The sequence below is a fragment of the Toxoplasma gondii genome, chromosome X (genome assembly GCF_000006565.2).
Source record: "Toxoplasma gondii ME49 chromosome X, whole genome shotgun sequence".
In the NCBI taxonomy this organism is placed as follows: Eukaryota; Apicomplexa; class Conoidasida; order Eucoccidiorida; family Sarcocystidae; genus Toxoplasma; species Toxoplasma gondii.
The window spans coordinates 5,893,528-5,920,920 of NC_031478.1; the positions used below are offsets into that span (position 1 = coordinate 5,893,528).

Genomic DNA, 27,393 nt, shown 5'->3' on the forward strand with positions numbered 1-27,393 from the left:
CGGAAAAATCCCGGAGACAGTGTGTTGAGGCCGTCCCTGCAGACACACGGATGGAGATCGCGGACAGGCTGGGAAGGAAGCGAAAGCGGAGGCATGCGGAGATCTGCCTCTCCAGACGACGAAGAAAGGATCTTTTCAGCGTTCCCTTTCAAGGAGGACCTTCAAGAACCGTGGAACGGAGGACCGTGCGCCACCAGCGGCCAGAAGCGGAAACGCTGAGAACGAGACAAACGACCCGCGCAACGTCGGGCAAAAGACCGTGAAAGGTCGAGCAGGGAGAGCGGCGGTTCTGGAGACATATGTATCCTTTTTTCTACGGGAAGTTCCTTTTTTCTCAGTTTGGAATCGGTTACGTAGAAGCGCCCAGCTGACCCGACGCGTGTCTACTACACCCGCGGCAGGCTTTTGGTGGGTCTGGCAAGTTGCGCTTGGAAGCAGCGTCTTCCAGTGGAGTTCGTCATTTCGCTACAGCTTCTCTACGGCTTCAACTTTGACGTCCTTTGTTTGAAAATTCCAGTTGAGGGATTGACGTTCAGCAGACAAATCGAGTTCCTCAGCCGCGCGTCTCTCGCCTGGGTGACCCCTCTCTGTCTTCCCGTCTCCGTGTTCCCTGGCTGTCGTTTGCTGCGTTTCCCTACCTGGAGTCCGCAAAAAGAAAGGCTCCCCTAACTTCTCCGTTTCCTGCGCGCATGTCAGGGCCGTTCTCGTCTTGCGGCTCTAAGTTGCTGTGCTGGACAACTCTTCAACAGAAGTCCCAGGTGAAGTGCTCCCAAACGGAACTCGCCGCGTGGAGTGTCGCGGCGTCCTTGTCTAGGAGTTTTCCTGCTCTTTCGACAGTTCTGTCTTCGTCTTGTGAAAGGCTTTATCCCCCAGTCTGCGCAGCTTTTCTCAGTTCCAACCTCAGTTCCAACGCCACCAAATGCTTCGCGTGAGTCGTGAGGAACGGACTTCCAAAATGTCTCCATGATTGATCGAAACCGAGACGGCACCGGACTGCGACAGCTCGCCGCCACCCTGCTGGATTTTTTCAGGATCCGACGACCGACCCACCGACCGCCCCGTCCGTATTTGCCACTCTGGTCAGACACTCTCCAAGCAGGTCGGCAGAGACGGACGAAAAAAAAAGCAACGCGGGGAATGAATAGAAAAAAGGTGGAAGCTGAAGCGCCATGCCAGACGCTTCGGACTCCTCGTCCGTGGATGTGTGCCTGTACACCCGAAGAACCGACACTGGAAGCTGAGACCTCAGGGATCGGCCTGATCCTCTGCTGCGTCCTCGAACTCCACTTGGTGAACCAAGAAGGATTCTCCTGACTGCGTCTCTGGCAGACCGGGTGAGTTCGCTGGCTCACCGCGACCCGACGCGGTCGTCAAAAACACGACGCCTCTTGGATTTGGAACGCACAAACTGGAACGTTCGACGGAGGCATCGACCGCGTCCCCGTTGAGGTCTGACTCCGTTTTCCAAAGTCGCTGGGGATGCGGGAGTGAGCGTGTCTGCGTCTCGATTTCTCAGCGTCGCTCAAGCGCGGCCGCCAGGTGCGTGAGACTGTCACGAGGAGCTACAGACGACTGTTATCCTTCGGCTCTTGCCCGCTCTCGGAACGCTGAGCTGCGAAAATGGCTTTTCTAGGCCGCGTCGGCGGTCCACGACGTCTCGACGGCTCTTCCAGTTCCCTCGCCTATCGCTTCCCTCGGTCTCTCTCTGTCACTTCTTCTTCTTCGGCCCTGTCCTCTGCACCGTTCGTTTTTCCGGAACTTTTCGCATGTCTTCGTCAACCCCCCGGCGCCTTCCACGCTTCCCGAGTGCGGACGCGAACGCTCTCTCTCGGGAACCGTTCGTCGTCTTCTCCCCCACTCACTTCCTGCTCGTTGCCTACGCGTTCGCTCGCTTCTGCCGGCGCGCAGCAGACCAGCTGGCGACGACCCAACTTCTCGTTTGGCTTGCAGGAGAGACGCATGGACAAGACACACGACCTCTACGTTCAGACGCCTCACGAGAAGCGCCTGCAAGGCGTCTGTAGCCGTCAGGTTACACCTGTGGAGTCGAGTAGCAGTCCTGCCGTCCAGCGACGCGCCTTGCATGCGTCGGCAGTTTCTTCGCGGAGCCGGAGCCGAAGCGCTCGAGTCGCCCTCTCGTCCTCGCCTCTGATGAGTGCAGCGGAACGCTCCTTTTCCAAAACGAAAGACACGACTCCGCTGCATGCACCCTCAGGATCCTCGAAGTCTCGCTCTCGTTCTGGCAAGTCGTCCACTTGGTGCTCGCTCCTGTCCGGTTCGCCGGTCTCCTGGACGAAGTCTCTCCAGAGGGTGGCGCTTCCCCTCACTTGGCGGTTCGCCTCTGACTCTGTTCTGCCGTCTGACTCTTGTCTTCCACTGCGCCCGCCTTCCGGTGGACTGTGTGTGTCCAGCTGTTCTTTGAATCGTGGGCGTTCCTTCCCCCCTCGACTCGGACGAAGCGTACTCCTCCCTCCGATGAAGACGCTCAGCTCGAACACAAAAGGTGCGGTCCAAGCCGCTTGGGGGTTGCGGCGTTTCGCAGTTGCTGCATGCGGGAAAAAGACGTCTCCGCAAACGTGCAGAGGCGAGACACACTCTGCGTTCTGGCCGTCCCCTGGTCTGCAGTGTATGTACACCTCAGGGGCGGGGAGCCAAAACGTGGACTGCGGAAACGCGAGCTGTTCGCCGTCGCCAGAGCCGCCGAGCAGCGACAACGTTCCCGGAACTGAGAGGGCGAACTCTTCTGAGAAAAGCGCTTCTTCAGAAAGTCCACACTCCACCTCCGGGTCAGGTGTACGTACACCTCAGCCCGCGACTCCGGCTGTATGTGCCGGTGACGAAAGAGGCCCAGGCACATCAGAGCCGCTCTCGCGTTTCGCGGCGTCCAGCACCCAGGCGTCTCCTTCGTCTGATCCGTTATCCAGAGTGACTCCGTCTCCTTCAGGGTCCTCTGTCTCTCGCCCTGCTTCTTCTGCAGTTCGGCCTTCACCTCTGCATGAAGTACATGCAAGCCTCGGCGCAAAGTTCGTTAAGTAAGAAGAAAAACGAAGGTGGGGAAAAGAAAAGACAGGGACGACGAGGACTCCATCTCAAGCTTGATGTCCATTTCTGAGAGTTCATCCCTGAGCTGTGTGGAACAGCTTCACGTCGAGATTTGTTTCTGTTCTTTTGTCCTGCTACACATTCATTATGTGCAGATATGCACCTGCCCATCAATGTACATATATATATATATATATATATATATATGTATATATGTATATATGTATATATATATATACATGTATTTAACCGTATGTTGGCGTCGGTATGTCTGGTGTTAGCGACTGGAGATGGGGCCGCCTGTGCAGCAGGTGAGTTTATCGTGTCTTGTTTGGACTTTTCCGCGCGTTTTTTCCCCACGGTGTTTCTTTTCGCGAGTTCTGTTGGGTTTCTGAGAGCTTCGTCTTCTCGGCGGTGAGACGTTCTCCTCCCCCAGGGCGTCTCGGGACGCGCAGTCGTGGTTCCTTTGTCGGTTGACCTGCCTGCGGCGATCAGGTTTTATGGCTTGCTCCTGCCTTTCGCGTACGAAGGGGAGGGCGTCGTCAGTTCGCATCTCCACACCCGCACATGCGCCTCGCTCTTCGATCTCGCGTACCGCCAACACTATCGGTGAGCTCTGCAGCGAGAGAAGACAGGCACAGGAAGAAAAGGAGAGAGGCGAGGCGAAGATGTTAAGCCGGCCCACAGAAGAGAAGACAAGCTGAGGAGAGGGAGGCCGCGCGCAAGAGAGAGAGTGAGTGAGAGTGAGAGTGACAGAGAGCTCAAAAGAAGGAGCTCGTGATCGGCCAAGAGAGAGCAGTCGTCTGTCTCAAGTCCAGGCGCAGCTGCGGGTAGGTCTTCTTCCCCACTTCGCGTAGTCTTCCCTCCTCTCCTCTTTCGTCTTTCTTCTGGCCTTGCTTCGCTCTTCGGTGGCTTCCATCACGACGAGCTCTGACCATTAAAGACGTTTTCTCGCTGCATGCGTTTTCAAGGATTCGGGGTGACAACGCCGCGCAGTTCCTCGAGCGTCTCGTCGTTGGAGATATCCAGAGTAAGCCGCCAGAACTTCAAATGCACTGTTTCGCGGAAGCGTTCCGCAATTTCTCTCCATGTTGCGCACACAGAAAGACTCCGCCAGGCTTCACTCTCGCCTCTTGGTCGCCTAGAGGTTTCCAAGTCTTATAACCCATATATATATATATATATATATATATACTTATACAAGCTACCATATATATGCGTATGGGCGTATAGGTTTGTCAGCGCCTTTCACCGATATTGATAGGTATATACGCATATGCCTCTGCATCTGTCTGACCCAGCTACTTATATATATATATATATATATATATATATATATGTACATTACATGCAGATGCCCGTGAGTATGTGTCTGCATATGTAACCACACACATATGCATCATAGGTGCCGGGGCTTGTCGCGTGAGAGGTGTGGAGGAATTCGCGTGGAGTTTTCGTCTTTTGTTGGGTTGTGTGTTTTCCAGCTTTTCTGCAGATGCTGTGTCAACCTTTGTTGCATGTCAGTTGGCCGCTTTTTTGGACGTCCTTAGAGTGTGACAAATTATTCGACTCGCTCTCGAGCTCTGCGTCTGCGTTTTCCCCTGGTGCGTTACTCTGCTTCTCAGGTCTGCTGGAGACTGAAAGCCGCTTTACGCTCTTCACCAATGAACAAGGTGGAATTGAAGATGACGTCATCGTTGCTGTTCATCGAGACTTCCTGCTAATTATCGGAAACGCATGCAACAAATCCAAAATTCTTTCCCGCCTCGACGCCGAGGCCGCTGAAGCTCGAGGCCGAGGTACGTCCACAGTCCCAGCTATTTAAAAACAGCCATATGAATAAACATGTTATATATATATATATATATATATATAAGTGTGCATACGTAATTGATTGCTGGTGTGCCTTTATTTTTCTGTTGCATGCATTTGCGTATGTCTCGTCTGGTCCGCCCGTCTCGTCCTTGACGAGATTCGGAGTTTGCCTTTCTCTGTTCACTTTTTTTTCAGGGTGTTTCGTGGAAGAATGTGGTTTTTTCACTGACTGCATGCACATGTGTTCGAGATCAGGTTCCAGAAGCAGCTGTCGTTTTTGCGCTCTTTGTGAAGACGTTTCTGTGCTTCTGTTTCGGAGGTGAGGCTGCGCCCTGGATTTTCTCGTTGTCCGCGAGCGTTTGAAAATCTTTTTTAACTTCTGTATGTCTCTTTTCCGTCGATTTTAGGCCAAACCGTGACAGTGGAGGCAGTAGAGGACTACACGCTCTTGAGTGTACAGGGACCTCAGGCGATGGACGTGATGAGTCAAGCCGTAAATCTTTCGAACGCAGACCTCGTCCGAATGCCTTTCATGAGCAGTACGTAGAAATGAAAAAAAGGAAAGCGGTTTCTACCGTAGTTCTTGTCGCGTTAAAAAAGTAGAGGCGGGAAGGAAGAGGCATGCGATGTCATCCTTGTCATGAATGGCTCCTAGTAAAATATGAGAGAGGACCGTTATTTTTTATTTTTCTCGGAGAGAAAGGGGGAGACGATATGCGGGTATTGTCTCTATCTCCAAGGACTTATTTCAAAAAAAAGAGGAAAGTGAGACTGAGTCCGCATCTGCATCATTGGCGCTTCTTGCTGTGTGCCTGTCATCTCCCTGGCTGCTGCTGCTTTTATTCATCTCCTCCGGAAATCGCTGTCGAATTCTGAATTGTTTTTTTGGATTTGTGGGCGATCCTGTCTCTCTCGTGCCTCAGCCCGAGCTCGCGTTTTTTGCAGTCGACTTCTTCTTTTTTCCTTTCCTGAGCAATTTTTTTCTTTTCTCAATTGCTTCCAGGCTACCTCTGCTCGGTGGAAGGCGTCGCCTGCGTGTTGACGCGCTGCGGTTTCTCTGGGGAGGACGGTTTCGAGGTGAGGGGGAAACTCCGGAAACTATAAAAATCAATTCTTCTTTTCCGTCTCACTGTCCAAAGCATCGCTGGGCGTCAAAGCACGCTTCCGCGTCTTCACGTTCCTGTGTGCATACCCAGAGTCAGATATATATATATATATATATGCATATATGCATATATACATGTTTGCATCTGTGCGTATGTATAGGATTGTACAGACGTTACCATAGAGGGAACGCTACAGAGACAGGGAGAGAGAACAAGATAGATTCGAGCAGCGTGAGGCGGGGGGAGAAGGAGATGCAGACCCAGCGACATGAGGAGAGAGAGAAAGAGACAGACACGACGATCTGGAGAGAGTCAGACATCGACAGAAAGGGTACGAAAGAAAAGGTCGATCTGAAGAGAGTGAGGAAGGGAGAGAGAGACGTCTGGGTCAGGGGAGAGGTTGAGAGAAGAAAGGCGATTCGCGCATGTGTCTGTGTCTGTGCGTCTGACATCCTCAGATTTCTTTGCCAGCGTCAGAGGCGACAAGGATTTTCTCGATTCTTCTGGAAAAGTCTTCTCTGCTGCGTCCCGCCGGCGTCGGCGCGCGAGACACTCTCCGGCAAGAGGCAGGACTCTGTCAGTTCGACCTCGACATCGACGAACAAACGACCCCCGTCGAGGCGGCATTGGGGTGGACAGTCGGTGAGCAAGTCGCCTCGTTACATGTCGTTTTTTTTTCTTCTCACTGTCTCGCTGAATGCGCTTCTCAAAAAACCGACAGTGAAACGCTTTCAACGGCAACAATAATAAACCCTATATATATATATATATATATATATATGTATATATATGTTTGTCGCCGTTGACCTTCAGCGACACCGTTGTGATATGTATGTGCGTGAATGTCTGTGTTTATTTCTCGTGTTGGATTCGTCTCTCTCTGTCTTTTGTTTGTCCATGTGTGTCAAATATATATATGTCTGTATATCCTTGTCATTCTATGCATTTATATATATATATATATATATATATATACAGTCGAGTTTTCTTCTTTGTCTCTGTGCGTCTCTATCTGTATACGAGGTGGACATGTTCCTACAATGAGAAGACAGGTGCTGAACGGATGTAAATGGAGACTGTAGTTTTCGAACTTCGAGGGGATTTCGCCACGGGTCCATTTTGCGAGTTTGCGTCCTCTGTCTGTCCATGGTGTCTACAAGCGTTTCCGCCCTCTCTCTGAATGAATGTTTCGTATTTCTCTCATTCCGTTTTTATTTCTTCACGAGTCTTCGTCGTTCTCGGCTTCTTCTGTGTCTTTCGTCCGCATTCGCCAGGTCGGCGGCGGCGGCAGGAGGCGAATTTTCCAGGCGCCGCTCGAATTCTCGCGCAGCTGGCGCAGCAGCAGTTGCTGCAGAATCAGACGAGAAAAGGTCCGGCTTCCGTGGACGCGCTGCAGAAGGCACTTGCCGCCGAGGCCGAGAAGGCAGGCCTTCGAGAAGAGAATCGTCTGCGGCGCAAACGCGTCGGCCTCTGCCTGCCTGCCGGAGGCGGGTCGTCTAAAGGTCAGCGAGAAAGCAGACAGCGGGGGAGACCTCGACAGACGGGAGAGGCGAGAGATGAGGAAGAAAAGCGAAAAAGGATAGACCTGCGATCGACTGTGGGGACATCATAGGACAGACCAGATGGCAGCTTGTGGCCTCCGGGGTCATGGGATCTGGAGGAGGCCAGTTTCGAGAACTTCGTCCATTCTTTTTTCTTTTTTTCATCGTGCATGCAGGAGTTACTGTTCGAGAAGAAGGAGGAAAGAATGTCGGCATCGTGACAAGCAGCTGTTTCGCCCCCTCGCTACAGCGAACCATCGGCATGGCTTATCTCGACCTTCCCTACACCCTGGTAGGCTCCCGATAAAGACAAGCACAGATAAATGTATTTCATGTCAACACGCGTATGTATCTCCGATTCACCGCCTGAGAAAACGCGAAAAAGTACGCATATATATATATATATATCTGAAACTAGGGATAATAAACTTTACAAAGACACAAACGTATCGATATATGCTCAAAAACAACAGGTCCAAGTGCATATATATATATATATATATATATATATATATTCGTCCCCACATTTGCATATAAATGTACATGCATTTGTGTAGAAGGCGTGAGGCTGAAAACGTCGATATCTGAAAATACGTGAAAGGGCTTATATGGATAGGATCGTACTTCATAACCTTTTACGCAAGTACTCCATATATATATATATATATATGTATAAATTATCTATTCGCATTTCCGAGTCTGTGGCCGCTAGTCCCCTCGAGCTCTACCTCGACGTCCAGTGCCAACTTTCCAAGCAAAGGTCTGAGCCGTTCGTCGTGCGTGACTATGAAGATAAATACGTCTGTGTATAGACCTATGTATTTATATGTGTGTATATGCTGTGCTTTCTCTGTCATGCGCGTATCTTGCTTTGTGAATCCTTTGGGAGATATGGAGGCATGTTCACGAGGTGTAGACCCGGTGTTGAACTGCTCGCGTTTGTGTCGCGATTTCGTTGCGGGAACCTGGGCGACTCGCTGGCTGTCGAGGAGGTACGAAAGGTCTCTTTTTTGAGGAGGCAAACGCTCCTTTCTGTGAGCGAGTTGCGCCGACCGGTTTGGGGACTCGATGCGACAGGCTGCGTCGAATCTGGTGTCGAGAAATCCTTCGACTTTTTTTTACAAGGATCTGCGCAGGGGAGCAGTCGTGCGTGGGGTGAGGCGAACCGGCAGAGAGGATTTATTCGACTCAGAGTTCTCTAAGACCCGTTTCAGGTTCGAGAGATTTCACGATTCCTTTGCTTCGGGGGGAGTTTACAGAGCCAACTGTGTGTTCAAGAGAATCCGTTTCCTTTGTGTTGATCCGAGAGAACAGTCTGTGCAGAGACAGTTGGAGAGTCGAGGGAAGACCCTTTGCGTTTGCTTGCAGCCAAAGACTCGCGTCGTCCTCGACACAAACCTCCCGACGCCAGAGGCGCAAGTGTGTCAGATGCCGTTCCTGCCTGGCGCGTACTACAAGGTGCCTCTTTCTCTGTGAAGTCTCTCCTTGGCAGAGGCGCGAGGTACTCGGCTGTCCCCTCGAGTGGTTTCTTGTTCCTCCGTCGGCTCACAGCGAGGCGAGACACCGCTCGAGAAGTCAACTTCGAAGTCGTTCATCCGCTTTCCGTTCAGCGCTTCCGAAGTCTGCGAAGTGGAAGTCAAGTTTTCGTTCCGTCTTTTCCTTACGACTTGTCTGTGCCGCCTCTCCTGTATTTCCTCGCGCGGAGCCACTGTCTCCGTCCGCGAGCTCAGCGAGAGAGTGCGTCTGAAGGAACAGGACTGGGGGGTTCGTGAGGTGCCTTCGCCTTCACGAAAGCCAGCTCGATTCTCGTTCTCGCCGGTGGTGTCTGCCTTCATGCCTTCAAGGCGGAGAAGAGCAGGAACAAAGCAGAGCTTCGCGATTGAGAGAAGCGACCTTACTGTGACTTCATTCGCTGTTTGAAACGCACGCAGTGCCTCTCCTGCTCACTGGCGTTCCTTTTTCAAAGACTTCATTCTCGACATGCACTGCCCAGTGCGTCGAAGAAGGAGAGAAACGGGGACACCAACGCAAGTCGCGCCTAAGAGAAAACAACGAGCGTTTCTCTTCTGCGTTCCGCAGCTTTCGTGACAGTCCTCCACTCTTTAAAAAGCGAAAGAAAAACAAACAGTCTCTGTTCCACCACGGCTCCCTTCTCTCAAAGTCGGGACCAAACCCAGAGCCACCGTTCTGCAGCGCATGCAGTCACGAGAGCAGCCTCTCGAACGCACACCTGATGTGCCAGACAGGCGCGGGGGGTTCAACACTCTCCACCGTTTTTGTTTTTGCCTGTCGCTGCTCCGAGCGAAAAAAGCGAGTTTTTTAGAGTCCCTGAAAAAGACAAGAGCCTGCCTGGGAGCTCGTGGAAGAAAGGAAAAAACAGAACCATCTTTGAACAACCGGCCTCCTTCGAGAGAGGGGCTTGACAAAAAGCACAAACGAAGTCCTTGCAGGATGCGACCAGCAAGATAGAACCCAAAGCAACATCCCAGGTCTCCGCACATGCGAATCTACATACGCGTAAATAAATACATATATGTATGTATATAAACATATATATATATATATATATATATATGAATACATCGGCCGCGACCGGAAATGATACTTTTGGTGTCATTAGCATCAGTCGAATCTGAGAAAGAATGATAGTCCCTGCGAGTCATGAACTCGCTCGATCCGCAACTGGATAGGTGCCCTTGTTGTAGGAGAGGACAAGAGAGTGATCATGCGACTGCATGCAGAAGTCGCATTTGTTTTTCGTTTCATTTTGTCGCAGACTTTACAGTCACTTCGCTTAATCACACGCAAAAGATGCTGCGATAAGAAGACCGCGAGAAGGGAGCTTTCTTATGTTGCCTTTGGCCTCAACAGTTGCCGTTGCCAGCGCAAGTCCTTCAGTTCTCCGAGGAGAATGATGACCTCTCGAGAGCTTGAAAAGAAGAAAAGTTGAGTTACTCATTTGAGAAGCGTACAGGCACTGTCTCTGCATGCAGAAGCCAGGAGTGGGAGCGAACGGAAGGGCGAAGCTGCATGCGGCACACTCATATATGCAGGGAGACTGTAGACTTCCTTTCCTCACAGTCAGTCAAGAAACATCTCCCAGTTGACCCTGAGAAAAAGCCTGAGGCCGTCACCAGGCAGCGCGCATGCCGCAGGCACCTCGGCAGGATGCAAGCGGATGCACTCATGCACTCGGCTCGACAGAGAGAAAACAAATGGAAAAATGAGGAGGAAAACCTTGGTTTTTTCCTGAGCCAAAATAACTGTTGTTCATGCCCACAACAGGCGCCGGCGGGCGAGAACGCCAGACGATCACGACGGCTGATGGACGCGAGTCGCAGAGAAGGAAAGGTTCAGGGTGGGATGAAACTCTTTGAATTGGTGGCCAAGCTGAAAAACGACTCTCCAGCCAAAGAAAGCATCACTTAGCTGTAAAATTGCGGAAGGTGCTTGACTGTTGGGGCTATCTACGGAAGGAATTTGCTGAGAAAAGGGGTCACCAGACTCGAGATTGGGACAAGAATCGGAACATGCTAAAGTTAAAGGAAAGGGCGACACGAGGCGGCAAAACCTTTGTCAGGCCCAACAGCTCACGCGCCCTCTCCTCACCTGGCGATTCTGGCTCTTCGTTTCTTCTTTCTCTCTTCCTTCCCTCTTCAGCTTCGCTTTCCTTTTCCTCCCGATGATCCTTCCCCCCGTTGTGATTCTCTCCTTCTTCCCTTTCTTCTGCTGTCTTGCCTTCGGCTTCTTCGGGCGTCGTGCAGCCTGCAGACTCGTGAAAGAGATGCATGCGTTCCTCGCCGGAGCGACTCTGTTGAAAGCTATTGGTCTTATGGCGACTTCTCTCTATTCTTGCCCCACCCTCTCCACTCCCGGGATCCCCCAGCGTTTCTGTGCCGCCCAGGAAGGCAAGCAACTCGCGGCTTAGAGCCCACTCCAGCCGTTCTCTTTCTTCTTCCTCTTCGTCTTGCTCGTCCTCTTCGTCTTCTTCGTCTTGTTCTTCCTCTTCTCCTTGCTCTCCTGCCTCTTTTTTTTCAGAAAATCCGTCTTGTTTTCTTGCCTTGCCTCGGCGGTTGGGCGCGCGGCTGGTTTTCTGCGCTTCTGCCTTGAAGCTTCTTCGTCGCCCCTTGACGACTCTCTTCGCTTCATCTGTCTCTTCTCTGTTCTCTCCTCCGACCCTCGTATCACTTGCTTCGTCTTCTCCTTCTCCGTTCTTCGCCGCTGCTCCTGTCCTTGCTTCGGCACCCCAGAGAGGCTGTCCGCCTCCCGCCAGGCCTCTTCTTCTCCCCTCTCGGGTGTGAGTCCACTGCTCTTCCACCGCCGCCATCTGCTGCGCCGCCTCTCTGGCCGCGAGAGCGAGAGCGGCGCCTCGAGTCGCCCGTCTGTACACCGCGCGCGAGAGGAAGGCGAGTGAGGGAGGCATACGCGACGGCGCTTCTTGGAACTGCACGAGACTTGCTCTGGAGACGCAAAAGGCTTGAGCCTCCTCCAGGCCTCTCTGAAACCCCCGCAGGAACTCCGCGCGCCACTGAACGTCACTTGCAGAAGAAGACGTTGGACTGGCGAGAGGCTCGACGGACGCGTCAATGCGGCCGACAGACGACTTGTCCAGTGCGCCCGTTTTCTCTTGCTTTCTTCCGTTCCTGTCCTTTGCGTCTGCTGCTTCCGCCAGGCTTTCTCCCTCGACCGCGTCGCGGAATCTCTCTCTCGACCTCTGTCTTGACGTTTCGCCTTCCGCTTGCGCGAGCGGATTCGGTTCCTTTTCGAAGGTCCTGAGTTCGCCGTCTGTCGCGCATGCAGCGGCTGCCCACTGTCCAGCCGTGAGGAACCCCAGAACGAGGACCTTCCCGGCGACGCGAGACAGCAGGAGCTTTCCCTCGCCCGAGCAACCACAAACTTTTTGCAGCACTTCGTTCTCTCTCCACAAGTCTTCCAAGGCTCGCAGCGACCGCCGACGAACGCGCGAAAAACGAGGCCGCCTCACTCTGCCTCTCGCTCCCTCTTTTCTCGGACTTCCGCTGCATGCGCCGTGACGCCGCGAGGAAGGAGAACCTGGTGAAAGAGCGGTACAAGCAGAGGAGGCCTTTAATCGTTCTGAAGAGCCGACAGTCTGTGCAGAACCTGCGAGACGGCCCAACCGTGACGGAGGCGGAGACAGGCTCGGAGGAAAAGCGTGAGATTCAGAAAAGAGAGCAGAGCGGTCGTTTCCTCTAGACTCGAGACGAGGATGCGAGGACAGGCGAGAGAAACTTTCTCCCTCGAGTCTACCACCCGCGTTTCCTATCTGACGATTTGTTCCCTCGCGTCGCCCCTCCACCTCTATGTTCTCCAGTGCAGAGTGAAAGAGTTCTCCCTCCTCCGTCTCTTCTTTCTCCAGTGTACAGACACCGCCGGGTGCCTCTTGCGCCTCTGCTTCCTCGTCGTTCTCCTCGTCTTCGTCTACAACGTTGATCACCTGATTCGACGGGGAAGACGTCCCGCTGTTTGCTTGGCTTGCTTCTTCTCTCCGCCCTCCGTCGCCCTCCTGCGCGAACGACGCTGGTGCCTCCAAACTGGCGACGCCTGAGGACTTGTTCGTTGCGTGAGTCTCCTCATTCTGCCCTCTCTCAGTCTCCCCCTCTCCGGTCTCAGGGCTCTCTTCCGCGCCCTCGCTCTCCACTCGGCCCCACAACATCAAAGGGCCTTCTCCTTCCCCTCCGCGGTGTCCGGCGCTAGTTGGGCTCCAAAGACGCGTGTCTCTGCCGCCTTGAGTTCCAGCCGCGGCGCCTCCGGTCGTGTGAGGCGAGCCTCTGGGCGTAGTCTCGGCGGGTCTGCCCCTCTCCCAGGGCTCATCGTCATTCAGGAGAGAAACAACTTCTCTAAAGCCGGAAGAACGCCTATTTGTCCTCTCCCGTCTGCACTCTCTCTGTTCCGCCAGCAGCGGGAGGAGCAGCTGCTGCTTCCCGTCTGGTCGCCCTCGCGGCCCTTCTCTTTTCCGTCTCGCGTCGCGGCCTGCAGAGACAGGGCTCTTGGCTAGTGCCCTCTTGCCCTTTTCTTCCTTGTCGAAGGAAAGGAGGCTGCTGTGTGCAGTTCGCTTCCCTTCGTTAAACTCCGCAGCATCCAGTGAACTCCGTCCAGACCGACCTGAGTCTCCACGACGAGTGCTCAGAGGAGACAGCACCACCGTCGCCGGCGTCGCGGGAGTCGAGACGCGCCGCAGCGACGGCGTCGATACACTCGAGCCTGTGCCGCGGCCTGGTGAATGCCGGCGCGGCTGCGGTGTACCTGGCGGAGAGGAGCTGAGACGTCGGGAAGCGAGGAAAGCGTCTAGAGACGTAGATGCAGAAATGCGTTTTTGCCTGTCACCTACTGGCCGCGTAGCCTCTCTCCCCGGTCTCGAGGTCCGCCTTCGTCCACGTTCGTCGCAGCGGGGCGTTGCAGCGAAAGGCGACTTCCCTGGGCAGACGGCCAACGCCTGAGAAGCGAAAGGCGACTTTTCGAAGGGCGGACTCTGCACCTCACATGCAAACGGAGACGACCGAGCAGCTGGCAAAGAGGAACGAGAAGAAGACAAGGAAGCGGAAGAAGATGATGAGGAAAAGGAAGAAGTGGAAGAAGGTGATGGCGAAGAAGAGAAAGACGATGACGATGACGAGGAGGAGAAGGAGAAGGAAGCAGAAGAGGAAGGAACAGGGGGAGGCGCAAAGATGGGGGAGGAGACGACCGTGATTCGTCGAGTTAGAGGTGACAGAATTGTGGGCTCTGGAAAAAGGGACTTTGGGTGCGGTCCTTCACAGAGAAAAGATGCACTCTGTCTAGATGGCGACAGTCGTTCGAGTGCCCTCGCTTTTCTTTTGCTCCCCTCCAGATACGCGTCACCTTCCACTGTGTCTGCTTCTTCCACGGAATTCCTCCCCTCGCCCAGACCTTCCTCGCCTTCTGCCCCGCTTGCCATACTCGTCTGACTCTCGATTTCGACGATTTCTACTACGACCTCTTTCGGCTTTCCATCTTCTCCAAATTGTTTGACCGTTTCCCCTGCACCGCTCTCGACTTCCTTTCCCTCCTTCTGGTGCTCCCTCGCTTCCTCCTCTCGGCTCTCTTCGTCTTCCTTCGCTGCTCTCTCTGCATGCATCTTCTCCCTTCCGCGCTTTTCCTCCTCTTCCTCCTTCTTTCTCGTTCGTTGCTCGTTTGCCGACCCGGCGCTAGCAGTGCTGTCTGCTGCGGCGCGCGTCGGGACAAGGCCGTCCTCGCTCGAGTCCTGCGACGAGACGACGACGACGTCAGGCCTTTCCGCCCCAGGGTGCCTCGAAGCCGACGCCGAGGCGGAGCAGAGAGAAAGGAAGTTGTCCATGACGTTTCGCTGACGCCGAAGCTGAAGCGAGCGAGCGCGCTCTGCCGCCTCCAGTTCTTCTTGTTCACTCTCGGTCCTCAAACTCAGGAGAAGAACGTTGAAGCCGCGCAGATCCTCTGGCGGACACACGCTGAAGAAGACAGAGTCCTCCAGACGGGCATGTGCGCATTCATGCATGCAAAAACGCATGCACACAGATGTTTATTCCGTATCCGTAAAGAAGATATCGACAGATGTACATCCAAAGAGAAAGAAGCGACTCACGGAATTCCCCTCAAGAGTGCCGCCAGAAGAATAAGAAGAAACGCATGATAAGAATCACTGCCCAGACACTACAAACACAAACTTCACAGAGAAAATCCTTCCCCCGAAAAAGCGACGCATGCACCCGTCGCTGGCATGTCGCTTGGATGTACACCTCGAACGCATATGGATTGATTTATTTTATTTCTGTGTAAGTAGAATGTGAATTTGGATCTCTTTTGCTGGCTTGTGTTCTCCATGGGGAACATGTCGTCACTAAGATGAACTGCATGCTCAACTGCTTGATGCCTCACCCTTGAAAGTGACAAATCCAAAGAACCGCGAGTTCGCGAAAGACGTCGGCCTCGCTTTGGACGGCTGTCGCCTTCCGCTCGCTCTCGCTCTTTTTCTCTTTTCTTCTCTCTCTCGACTCCGACGCCTCTGTCTCCGCTTCGACGAGTCCAGACCCCTGCAGGCCCCCGAGCGGAGACAGTGGGGAGACAGAAGGGATAGTTTGAGACTCCAGTCCCGCCGGTACAGGCTCCGAGCAGAGGCGATATCCCGAAAGGACGTCGCAGACTCCTGCGCCGAGGAACTTTTCTGTCTCCACCGGAACGCCCTCTCGGCGGCGGTAAATCTGCAGAGTGACAAGGAAATCTCTGCTGTCTTCAGATCAAGCCAAACAGAATTTCACGCCTACTTATGCAGATATACATATATACATATATATATACATATACATATATATACATATACATATACATATATATATACATATACATATATATATATACATATACATATATATATATATATATATATATATACGTACAGGAGTATACCTGATCTGCGCATGTGATTAAGTGTATATACAAATAAGTAAGTGTGACCTCCAAATTTCCATATATATATATATATATATATATACATATGAGGGTGCGTGTATAAGGTCACGAGGAGGGACCGCTGAGAGAGAGCCCGCAGTGGAGGGAGAGACAGACAGCCGAAGGATGGAAGAGCTTCAGAATGTTGCTGTATCAGGGACGCAAGCAGATCCTTCATGAAGAAATCGCATTGATGTATTCGCCACTGAAGTTCACACATGCTCGTATATATACGTATGCGCAAAGCAATGTATACATCTAGCTCAATAGTACAGACATTCTGTAAACAGAGACAGCGAATGCGTAAACAGTAGCGAAAGAGGTGAAGGGCAGGAAGACGTACGTATGAACACTGAGATGTTCATCGCATTTTCATGCACAGAAGAATTGAGTCGATCGGTTGTTGCGACTTTTTGGCAATTCTGAAAGAGTTGACAGAACTTTTGCGAGTCCACGTTTGTTGACTCTGCGGTTTCGACGCTTGAGTACCTTCAATCCCAGGCGCGGGGCGACCAGGCGATGCATTCGCAGCCGTTTGTGGGCTTCGCCAGCGAGCTGTCTGAGCAGGTCGAATACCTCCCTCTCTGCATGCAGTCGAATGCCCCAATTGACGCTGATTGTCAAACTCCGCGAACTCGGAACCACCGTCGCACCTGCCGCGAGACTCTGCTCAGAATACGAAGGAGACGAAGACGAAGACGCGGAAGGTAAACAAGGGAGCGAAGAAGAAGGCGAGACCGCAGAGGGGAGAGATGTCGAAGGGTGGAAGGAAGAAAAGAAGCAAAGATCACTGCAAGTCTCCGCAGCGAGAAAGTCTGCCCCCTCGACCGTGGGCGACTTCCGATCTTCGATGGCCCAGTCGGAGGAGGAAGGCTCAGGCAGAGTGCTGGGACATCCACCTGTCTCCGAAGGCGACACACGCAGATTGTGAGAAGAAGAAGACGAAGACGAAGAAGAAGAAGACGAAGAAGAAGACGAAGACGAAGACGAAGACGAAGACGAAGACGAAGAAGAAGAAGAAGAAGAGTGGAAAAGAGAGGACAAAGGAGATGCAGAGTGAGTGAGGAGTGAGGGAGAGAAAGGGGGAAGTGGACGAGGGTCGCAGCCATGTGCCATCCACCAGATCATGGCGCCGCGCTTCCTTCCTGGAAAAGGACCGGAAAAGACTCAACCACAAAAGGGAGAAGTTCGTTTCCATTCTTATATTCTAGAATCCATCAGAGACTGGAATTTACGAAAATGTACATGTACATCTAGGCCTGTGTATGTGTGGTATGAAACTCGACAGAACAGGCACCGGCAAGATGTGTACATTGTTGTATTGCTTCATGCATGGAACCGGAATTCGGTAGACTGGATCTCATCATCCCTGCTGGCATCTAGATACTGGATTCGCATGCACATGCAGAAGGCAAGTTTAGAGACGGCCAAGCGTTCGACGCATGCGACGGCTTGAAAAGTGACAGAAGGTCTGCTCGATCTATCTAAACAATGGAACGACAACACTATTTGCTTCGATCCGTGGAAGAGCATATCCGCCAAAGCTCGCATCAGAATGCCTGGCTGTTCTCCGTGACTGGGCCTACCGAGGAGATTCTGAAGCACGCGCAAACTGCGGATCCCCTCCTTCATCACTTGCCCGCACAGCCTCAGGCGTCCTGCCTTCTCCACTTTCTCTCCCAACATGCTCCCGACGCCTGGCAGCTTGCGAAGAGGAACTTGGTCCATGAAGGCCCACAGGAAACTCTCCCGAGGCCGAATCACACACACACCATCCCGAGAGAGAGAAGAAGAGGAGGAGGAAGAAGAAGAAGCTTTAGGCTTCGCTTGAAGGCCAGCGAGTTTGGCTGCAAGCAAGTTCGGTCCAGCCCCGATGGAGACCCAGCACCCTGTTCTCTCGAAGATGCGTTGGCGCAGTTCGACGCATGCGTCGAGAATCGCTTTCTCTGCTTCTCCGGACTCACTTCCGTCCGCAAGGCCTTCTGTCTCCTCGTTGCTCTCACCGTTCCTTGGAGCGAGAAGAAGCTGTACATATGTCTGCCGCAGAGCAGGAGAGAAGGCAGCGAGGTCACGAATGAAGACGCAAAGAGGCAAATCGCGCTCATTAGAAGACAGCAAAGTGGAAGCAGTCACATGCATTCTCAGAATTCACCTTGGATGCCAGCATGAGCGCCGTTTGTGAGACCGCTTGTCACTCTCTCGGTTTCCTCTTCCATGTGTGTCTTCCCCTTATCCCCTTCTCTTCTGGCGTAAATCTGCATGCACGCGACAGGACTTCCTCCACCGTGTCTCGTAAAACCGAAAACCTATAACTCCCTCTGCAGGTGTGCTTCTCCGCATCGCCCCATCTCTTGCCTCGTCTCGACAGAGATCGAGGCGTCGCCTGTAGAAGGTGCAGAGTCCTTTGGATCACGATTCGTATTGAAAGGGCACAGGTAAGCTGTTCGTAGGATCAGTACCATCATGCTGGAGAGAGCGTCTGACAGTCTGTCCTCAGTCCCAGGGTAAAAGACGTCCAATCTCTCCTGAAGTTTAGAACCGCGTTTTCTCGCCAGTACCTACAGCCCTCACAGTCACTCGATACACACAAAAGTCGCCACCCATTCGTCGCCTTCATTTCGAGGCAGGACACGCAGACGAATTAACATTCAATACCTATGCATACATAAAGAAGATATATGTAAACATGCACCTATATATATATATATATATATATATATATATATATATATGTACATGTATACGTATATGTACAGTATGTTCTCCATCCTCGTGGCGGCCTACCTCATCGCAGGAAACAGGCAAGATCCGCCGGGAGAGCTGCAGCACGCATGCGAACAGACCTTCGCTTGCTTCTTCTATTCCGTCAAAGTCATATGGCAAGGTAATGAGGCCTGGACACCGTTCCTTGGCTTCCCCGAGCCACTGGCCTTTGTACACGCCGCTAGCTCGCGCGGTGTAGTTACAGCTCGCAACTTCGCTCGTGGAAGACGCTGCCTTTCCACCCGACCCTCGACTGTGCGCCACAGCCACCTACAAAGGAGGAAAAACGACGCGGGGAGAGGGGGAGTTCTGTCCGAAGACGATGGGCTTCAAGCGCGTTCACAGAGTGCAGAGTGACGAGACGAGACGAAGAAAAGAGCAGAAGACGAAAGGACAGGCAACCCCACAAACGCAACAGGCACAGGGATTCACAGGGCATGCGCTCGAGACAGGCATCAACTGAGAGGTAGGAAACAGCGAGAGCGGTCTGGAGAAGACAGAGGGAGAAAGATGTAGAAAAGAAGATCAAGAGCGACTCGTGCAGCAGAAAACGGAGAGTGATTGGTAGAGAATTGAGCCTGCCGGCGTTCTCTCTGCGCGCCTGGTCGTGCAGCACCTCGCGCGATGCTCTTTTTTCCCATGTCGCAATCTGTTTTCTACTTTCTCCTTTCACACTCTCGTCAAAGCTCTCTTGCTTCCTCCGTCACCTCTTCCTGGGCCTTACTGGAAAGTTCTTCAAGTGAGGTCTCTTCTTCAGAGCGACAGCGACGAAGAAGGCGTCAAAGTCCACGTGGAGGATCCACCGCAGAGGCATTTCGCTTTCTTTTTCCGGCACCTTTTCTTCTCTCGTCTGCCCACGGATTCTCCCTCGCAGAGTCACTCCATTCTCTTTTCTTTTCTCGTCTTCTCCCTCCGCCTCTGCGTCATCTCCCCCAGGACATGTCGGCTCTCCCTCCTGGATCTTCGTCTGCTCACCCGCGCCGAGGCTGCTCCTTGCCCGCCTCTGCGCGAGAAACAGTCTCTCCAGCAGGCCTCCAGAAAACACACGAGAAGAAGAAAAAGAGGAAGAAGAGCCTGGAGGCACCGGGACGGCCGCGGCTGCCTCGGCAGAGACTGCAACGTCCAGGTTCCCCGGAGGGGTGCAGAGAAGAGGCAACGCAAAGGGCAAGAGCAGGCCTGGACGCGCTGTGCGGTCCTCGAGTCGGAGCGACGAGAACGGGATCGAAGAACGAGAAGAAGGAGACACGGCCGCAGGGCGAGAGTCGCTATCTCCCCGGCCGTCACATTCCTTGCTCAAGATGGTGGCCAGGGTGTTCATGCATCGCGTTCTCCATCTCCCGATGAAGTGGAGACGCGAGTTTTCGAAGAAAGATGAAACAAACGACGGGTGCTGAGGTCGCAGAATCCGCGATGGCCAAGGACTCGTGGCGCCAGCGACGGATCTGTCTGTCCGCGATCGAGAGCGAGACGGAAGAGGAGACGCAGGGGTCTCGTCCCTGTCACCTGTCCTGGCAAGGCGCATGGAGCTCTCTGGCGAGGGAGGCTTTGACGGCGAAGGCGTCTCGAATGACACACGAGAGGGAGAAAAAGAACAAGTCGAAGCAGACAAAGGAGAGCGAAATCCCTCACCAGCCGGACGGCGCGAGACAGACGACAAACAACAAGAAAGCGACGCGGCGCCTGCCAGCAAACTCGGCTCAGCCGCTTTCTCTGTCAGAGAAGAGGAGGAAGGCGAGGCAAGCTGCGTCGAAGAAGAATATGTGTATCGGAAAGCGTCAGAGAAAGCGGAAGGAGTAGCAGCCGCGCTGGCGTCACGCAAGGTCGAAGGCAGCCACGGAGACGCTCCCGTCGTCTGCCGTCCTTCAGGCCCGTGTTCCGCGGTACCTTGATCTTTTTCTTTCTCGCTTTCTTCTGCTCGCTGTCTGCCTTCCTTGTCTTCTGTCTGTCGTCCGTCTCCACTTCCTCTCAGTTCCGTCTCGTCCTCGTCGTCATCTATGCAGACAATGGAGTCGGGCGCCTCGAAGGTGTCTTCGCCTTCGATGCGTTCCACTGCCTCCTGCTCTCTTTCTTCTCCTCGATTTGCTTCCTCTTCTTCTGCATCGTCGCTTCTGTCCCTCGCTGCAACCTGCACGCATTCGCGAGCGTCTGCGTCTTTCTCGGCAGAGGCGGAGACACCTCCCTTTCCCCAGATTCTCCTCCCTCCGCTGTCTGCGTGGTGAGACGCGTAGAAGGACGCAATGGAGTTGCTGGCGTAGCGCTGCCGCGTCTGCAGCTCCTGCGGTCGAAAATTGGAGGCCGGGAGAAGCTTGCCTCTGTCTATACAGTCGAAGACCCACTTCACCGTCACGACAACGTACTTTTTGCCTTCGCCTCCTTGCTCTCTGAAGAAAAAAGGGCAGGAAAGAAGTGAAGAAGGAAATGTCCTGGCGGAAATTCGGGAGCGGCGAAAAGACGCCATAAGATGGAAGGGTGGACGGAGACGGTGAAAAGCGCAAGAAAAGGATCTGAGTTTGAGTCCTCCAAGTGCTGCACCCAATCGGATGCCCCTGACATCCTGGGAAGGGAACGTTCCAGAGCTTTGTCTGTCTGTCTCTGTCTTGAGCAAGGGCGTGCCTCGCGGCCAATCGGTCTCCTCTGTCTCTAAGGCGAAAAGCAAGAGGTGCTTCAGAAGATTCGCTGTTTCGTCAGACCCTCCAAGAGGTCCAATTCAGGAAAAACAAAAGCTGGCGACGCGTTCCCTGTGCGTGGTTGTGCGGGGAATGGACGTCTGTTTCGGAACGGGTCTGCTCAGGCTGTTCTGAGAGACGAAAGAGATGAACGCATGCAAGCTTACCGCAAGTGTCGCCACCTCTGGTTGCCCATCGCGACTGTCTCTGCAATGATGTGCGTGCATCCCTTGCCGAAGAGCATGCATATGCGTCCTCCGAAGAGCAGCAAAAGTTTCTTGAAGCAAATGTCGTCCATTCCGAGAGTGTCACCGTCGACGTAGAAGACGCAGTTCTTGAAAAGGCACGGATTGACGAGTTTGCTCGCGTCGTTCTCGTTCAGAAGCAACTCGCGAACCCGCCGCGCGTACCGGCTCTCCTCGTACGCTGTTTGTCCACCGGAAGACGAGGTGGTTGAGGACGAGGAGTGAAGACCGGGAATGAACGCCGGAGAGGACGCGGCCAAGGAGGTTCCTTCCGTTCTTTCAGCGGAAGAAATCGAGGAGGAAGCCTCGCGAGGAGGAGGCTGCACACAGGACGACATTGGGGAGACGCGAGCAGTCCAGACAGAAGTCGGGCAAGACCCGCCGTCGGCGACTCGGTCGCCTTTCCTGCGTTTGCGCGGGCTCTCCGAGCCAGACACCTGTGCCTTTTCTCTGGCTCTTCTTCCGCGAGTCGCGGGCTCTGAGTCACCGGAAGAAGTTGCCTTTTCTTCGCCTGACAGCTGGCGGTGCTGTCGCAGAGAGTTGTGCAACTGTTGATGCATCTTTTCGCTCTTGTGCCGGAAATACTCCCCGTAGGAGTTCCACTTTCCGCCTCCGAAGAAGCCGTGGCCGCGCCCCATGTTTCTGGAGAGTCGAACTCAAAGCCATCGTCAGAAAACTTTTCTCAGTGGAACAAACACACGCAACCGCTAAAAGAGAATCGAGACGCGCCGGCAAACACGAGAGACGGCAGACGCGGAGTCTCAGCGGGAAAGAAGGTGCACGGAGCCGCGGGATGGCGAAGGTGCTCTGAAAGGAATGTAAATGAACAAAAAACATGACATTTTCCAGGAAAGTGAAAGGCAACCGACAAGAAATGCTCTGCTGCATCGCTCGAAAAGTCGCGTGGTCTGCTGGCGGTTGCTGTCTCGTGTCGCCAGGAACGGTGTTGGCAGCCCTTCTCCTCGCTAAAAATCATTTTTCACTCACCAGCAAAGTGGAGGAGGTGTTGCTGGTCTGGTAAGATGCTCGGGACATCGTAGAAGATTCACGAATGCTTTGGAAGGGTCAAAGAAAATCCATGCATGCACAAGCCCACCTTTTCAAACAAACAAGGCACCCGCGGCAGCTAGCAATCTAGGGCTGAAAGGACTGAACTCATTCCAGTGTCTTTGTCCCCCAGTTCAAGCAAACGATCCTGCTGTATATATTCTTGTCAGTTCAGTTCTTATCCCTGAGAGGCATTACGTCAAATAACGCACAACGTCACACCGGCAAAGATGCGTTTCCAGACGCCCTAAAAAACGCGTAACCCGCACGGCTTTGTTTTACTGTCAACCTGCCTGAAGCTAGAACCCCGAAAAGTGGAGTTCCTGCCGACAAAGCCGACAAATATGTCAGTACAGCTGGGGCCTCGTTCGATTTGATAAAATTTTAGTAGGTGCAGTAGAGGTGTGCCACGGACTTCAGATCGACTGCGGTTCCGTTTTCTAGGTTTGCCGTTCTAGTCTATTTGGTCTTCTAGAAGCGGCGGGCGTCCAAAGCATTCCAAATTGCCACAAATACCGAGGCATTGCTCAGGAAAAACCGAGGCTATCTCACTCTCCCGCTTCGCTAAGGGATGGGTGTGAGAGAGACCGTCAGCACAGCCCATATGCCTCACGAGTCTCGTACCTCTTGTTTTTTCGTCCGCATATCACAGACACAGGGTTCTTTATCATTGCTGTACACCATCACCACACTCGCCTGCTTAAGACGGATGACAGTGTTGGATTCCATTGTTTCACGACACTACCGTTGTTCCACATGGGTTGTGTTCTAGTGGTTTTCAAAAAGTTCATGGCTTGCGACTTAAATCGTATCGGATGGATTCGCAACTCTGTTTTGCAGTGCTACCGGAAATTGTTCCGATCATCGCGGAGGGACATCTTCAGTTGCCGGAAGGAATCATAGCGGCGAGGCTCTTCGGGGAGTTAAATCGGAAACGACACAACTGACACGGCGGAAAAGCCACGCGCAACCACTTTGTGTCTTTCAACGAGGATTCGACCGTGTTATACGCGTTCCTGCTTTCGACGTAACTCAGGCGCCGCGGCCCAGAGTTTGCTTCAGCTGTATGCCTTTGGCAATTTCAGTATGGAAACAAAGGTCTGGATGGCAAGGGACGAGGGAAGCTCAAATCATGGACAATGGAGTCGCCAGTAACTCTTTTCGAGTGCGGCGAGTTTCAACTGGAAGCAACCAGAAGCAGGGACCGACACGCACAGTTGGTGGCTGAGGTCTCAGTTCTCAAGCTCGAAGGATGCGAAGAAAGTCTTCTTCGGTCACGACCCCCTTATTGTGTGAGTGAGACGCGTGGTTGAGCATCTCGCGCAGTTCTTCGTCTGTAAGTTTCTCTCCGAGTTCAACCGCAGCTTTCTTCATCTCTTTCCAACCGATGACGCCCGTAGGACCAGCTAACATGCGGAAGCCTGAAGAATGCGCACAACACCGCAACGCGAAAAAAAGTGCAAGGCTTTGTCCGCAACAGGTTTTGTCCCTTTCTGCTGATCTCCAGCATGCAGAGATGTGCTGCTGCCCCTCTGTTGTTGCGGCAAATGTGCATGTGGATATCTCAACTCTTCTCGTTGCTGTAGCAAGGGGGCATGGGCGCGTGGCTTGTGAGGCTCTCTCGGGCTGGCAAACTTGTGCAGCAGACTGTGAGGGATCTGGAGATGGGGAACATGGCCGTTCATCACACTGTGTCAGAAAGGTGTAAGCTCTTTGAGTCCTGTCGAATCTTGACATGCCACTGCTCTCGAAAAAATAGGAATGTGCGTTTCGACGGCGCCGACAAGTCTAAGCGACGGATGGGCATCTCTGAAGACCCTGCTGCGCCCGACTTCACTGCATTTCACCCGCCCACCCCTCCGGGTTTCCTCGAAGTGCCTTGCCTCGAGAGATTTGTTCCCTTGTCGGCTTCTCGTTGATTTTGATTGTGAGAATCTCAAGAAACTCGTTGAAGTCCAACTGCCCCAGGGACGTCGTTGCGGTCTGCGCAACTGGCGCTGCTGCGCATATAATCACCACGGAATGGAACACGAAGACCGAGAGCAACTGTCCTGTCCGACTGCCTAATCAAAGACGCACGCTGACACAAAGACGTCACAGATGTTCTTTTCGAAACGTCGCATGAATGCCGCCTCGCAGCTGTCTTTCTCAGCTAGCAAAAAACGCTGCGGTGAACTCACAGGCTGCGACGGCGGCTGCTGCGTTCGGGTTGCTGGTGGAAATCATTTTCATGACGTCTGGTTCGCGGCGTTTCTTCTCGATCTCGTTCAGCAGCTTCTTCATTTCTTCCTTTGTGGGCTCGAACCCGAGAGCCCGCAGAGCGACCTTCAACTCTTTCGCGTCGATGCTGCCTGTTCCTTCCGTGTCGAACAGATCGAATGCCTCTTTGATGTCTTTCCGCTGCTCTTCGCTGAGTTCCACGCGAACGCTTCGACGGCTCTTCGCCCCAGCTCCGCCGTGACTCCGGCATTTTCCCTTTGCCCCTGTCTCGTTGCCCATGCCAGACGTCGCTCGCACTGCAGACGGCCTGTTTCCTCCAACTGGAGAAGAGACACCCGGGCCTCCATGTGACGGACTGCCAGGGTTGCCCACAGTCGCCATGCTGTGCAACCGTGTCAGGTGTCGTTCAGTGCGTACTCCGGAAGAAAGGAAGAGTGGAAGACATGCAGGTGCAGGGGAGGGAACGTTTGTGTAGTGCGTCCTCAGGAAAAAACGACATGCAGCGTCCAGGAAAACGCACGGTTCGCCAGTAGCATGCAAATGGTGCAGTTAGACTAGGGAAATTCTCTGGGAATCCCCCGATAAGGACAGCGGACGCAAAACCTGGCGAGAAACTGAGTCGTGTTTCGACAGACGAGACGCCTGAACTACCGCGGAGTGCCTGCACTCGGGACGGAGGCGCTTGCGATGCATTGCGAAGATGTCAACGGTTCGTTTTCTCTCAAGAAGAGCGATCCTTGAGGCAGTCGTCCTCCGGGAAGAACCCGGAACACGATATTGCGACAGGTGTACGTCCTTCGCACCTAGCCGGCGCTTCGTCGAGAGAAACATGTCAGCGAATGAGCGAGACCCCGTTGTCGTTTTCTCATCGGCACTAGCATTTCAGAGGAAGCAAGGACGCAGCGACCAGCAGCACATCGTTGAGCTGAACTAACAGACGTAGTGAGACGCATACGCTATCAGGGTTGAGGGAAAGAGGGTAAGGACAGCAGGCAATAGCGGCGAGAAAGGGGGTAGGGAGCTGCAGGAAAGCCGTTGGACAAACGATTACCGCAGCAAAACGGCACAGTGTGGAGTTTTCCTGCCCCTCTATAGGAACAGGAATGCAAGCTGAGAGGGAAAACGACTTGTTATCAAAAAGGAGAAGCTGAAGGGTGACGAACGGTACCCCAAGAGTCTTGTGGTTCTGTAACTGCATAAGAGCACAGCGATCTTCTGCCACTATTTCTCTAGTGTGCACTGTCGACAACAAACACAGGTGCACGCTTTGCCGCGTACTTTCTCACGACTCGTCGATTTTATCCAGAGCACACGCACAACAAAGCAAGCACGCTTCCGCTTCAGGGGCGCTAGAGGTTTCGTGGCATTTCTGCATTCTCTAGTGTCTTCTGCCGCGGCATTCCACCCTGAACTCATCGAATTCTTGCTTCTGTTCCACGTAAAAACGCCGAGAGACGTGTGGGGCAATCACAGCCAGTTTGCTACGGCCGGCAACCCGAGAACAGGGGCAGACAATTCCTTCGAACAAGTATGTGAAGAAGGTAAAGGAGAATGCCTCTAGGAATATCCGTGCCTCGGAATCCCCAGAATGAAGAAACGAGTCATTGTGGTCGGTCAGAAGTGGTCGTTTTTTCCATGCGGCTGTTCCAATGTAGTCGGAAGGCGCAGGTGACCTGCAGAAACGAAATGTTCTGTCCTAGTGCGTAAGCTGAAGTGCGACTTACAGCACTGCCGCTGTTTGAAGCGTTTTACTTTCTCTATCCCTTTCTCGGGTTGAACAATATTCGGGAAGGCTTGAGACAACAGTCGATCTTGCGTTACTGCTCTAGTTTCCGCACCGCACGAATGCTAACGCACGTCAGCGTTGAGATCCGATCCTTCGTGTAAAAGCACCTCAACACGGTCCCAGGTTCTATTTGCTTAGCATGGAGTTAAGCAGCCGCTGCTCGCGGCGGCACTTCTGAAGACAGAACTATGCGACGAAGTGGAAAAGACGCACGCACGGCTGCGAGGCTTCTGATACAGACTCCCGAACGTCTTCTTGCGTGAGGGATCTCCGTACGGCCACGGCAGCCTTTGTCTCTGCAGACGAGTTTCGATCTCTTAGGCTGCTAAAAGAGAACGATTCCTTGGTCCACCACTGTGGTTTAGGGTTTAGATTGCACAAATCCCTAAGTTTGTCAAAGAAAAACAACGAAGCTCGTCTTGTTCGCCGCTCGTTGGTTTCGTCTGTCACGCCGGGGCGCAACTTTGCAATGCAATTTTCAGAGTATAACACATATCTTCCTAGGAGTCCTGACAGCAAACAGACACCAGTACTAACGTGACAACCCCTGGCGTACGCCCAAGCGCCTCTCGAATTTTTTGATGCCGTCCTCTGTTCCGGTCTCCACATGAGAGTGGCACCAACTTCCCGTCTGTGAGCACAGAGAACCCCGAGTCTCCAACATGTCTGAGCAGATGTTGTTGCGCATGCACAGACAAGGGA

The 27,393-nt window shown here is 53.2% G+C and overlaps 3 protein-coding genes across 3 annotated transcripts; 1 reads left to right on the plus strand and 2 right to left on the minus strand.

Annotated features, from left to right (window-relative positions):
• The first annotated feature begins 25 nt into the window (after nt 1-25).
• Nucleotides 26-9,470, plus strand: TGME49_237470 (glycine cleavage T-protein (aminomethyl transferase) domain-containing protein). Its single transcript, XM_002369048.2, has 10 exons — nt 26-3,032; nt 3,538-3,651; nt 4,014-4,072; nt 4,668-4,841; nt 5,265-5,396; nt 5,861-5,934; nt 6,422-6,605; nt 7,238-7,465; nt 7,681-7,796; nt 8,873-9,470. Exons 1-10 carry the CDS (start codon nt 1,621-1,623, stop codon nt 8,978-8,980), a joined length of 2,601 nt encoding a protein of 866 aa, XP_002369089.1. The 5' UTR covers nt 26-1,620; the 3' UTR covers nt 8,981-9,470.
• Nucleotides 9,471-10,424: 954 nt separating this feature from the next.
• On the minus strand, nt 10,425-22,627 carry TGME49_237480 (BRCA1 C Terminus (BRCT) domain-containing protein). Its single transcript, XM_018780496.1, has 8 exons — nt 21,561-22,627; nt 19,452-21,108; nt 18,749-18,997; nt 17,551-18,001; nt 16,454-17,109; nt 15,395-15,717; nt 12,960-14,967; nt 10,425-12,556 (listed from the first exon to the last, which is right to left on the minus strand). The coding sequence occupies exons 1-8, from the start codon at nt 22,274-22,276 to the stop codon at nt 12,485-12,487; spliced, it is 6,132 nt and encodes a 2,043-aa protein (XP_018635759.1). The 5' UTR covers nt 22,277-22,627; the 3' UTR covers nt 10,425-12,484.
• Nucleotides 22,628-23,786: 1,159 nt separating this feature from the next.
• On the minus strand, nt 23,787-26,519 carry TGME49_237490 (centrin family protein). The gene is made up of 3 exons (XM_002369050.2): nt 24,866-26,519; nt 24,533-24,685; nt 23,787-24,106 (listed from the first exon to the last, which is right to left on the minus strand). Exons 1-3 carry the CDS (start codon nt 25,284-25,286, stop codon nt 23,925-23,927), a joined length of 756 nt encoding a protein of 251 aa, XP_002369091.1. The 5' UTR covers nt 25,287-26,519; the 3' UTR covers nt 23,787-23,924.
• Between the last annotated feature and the right edge of the window lie 874 nt (nt 26,520-27,393).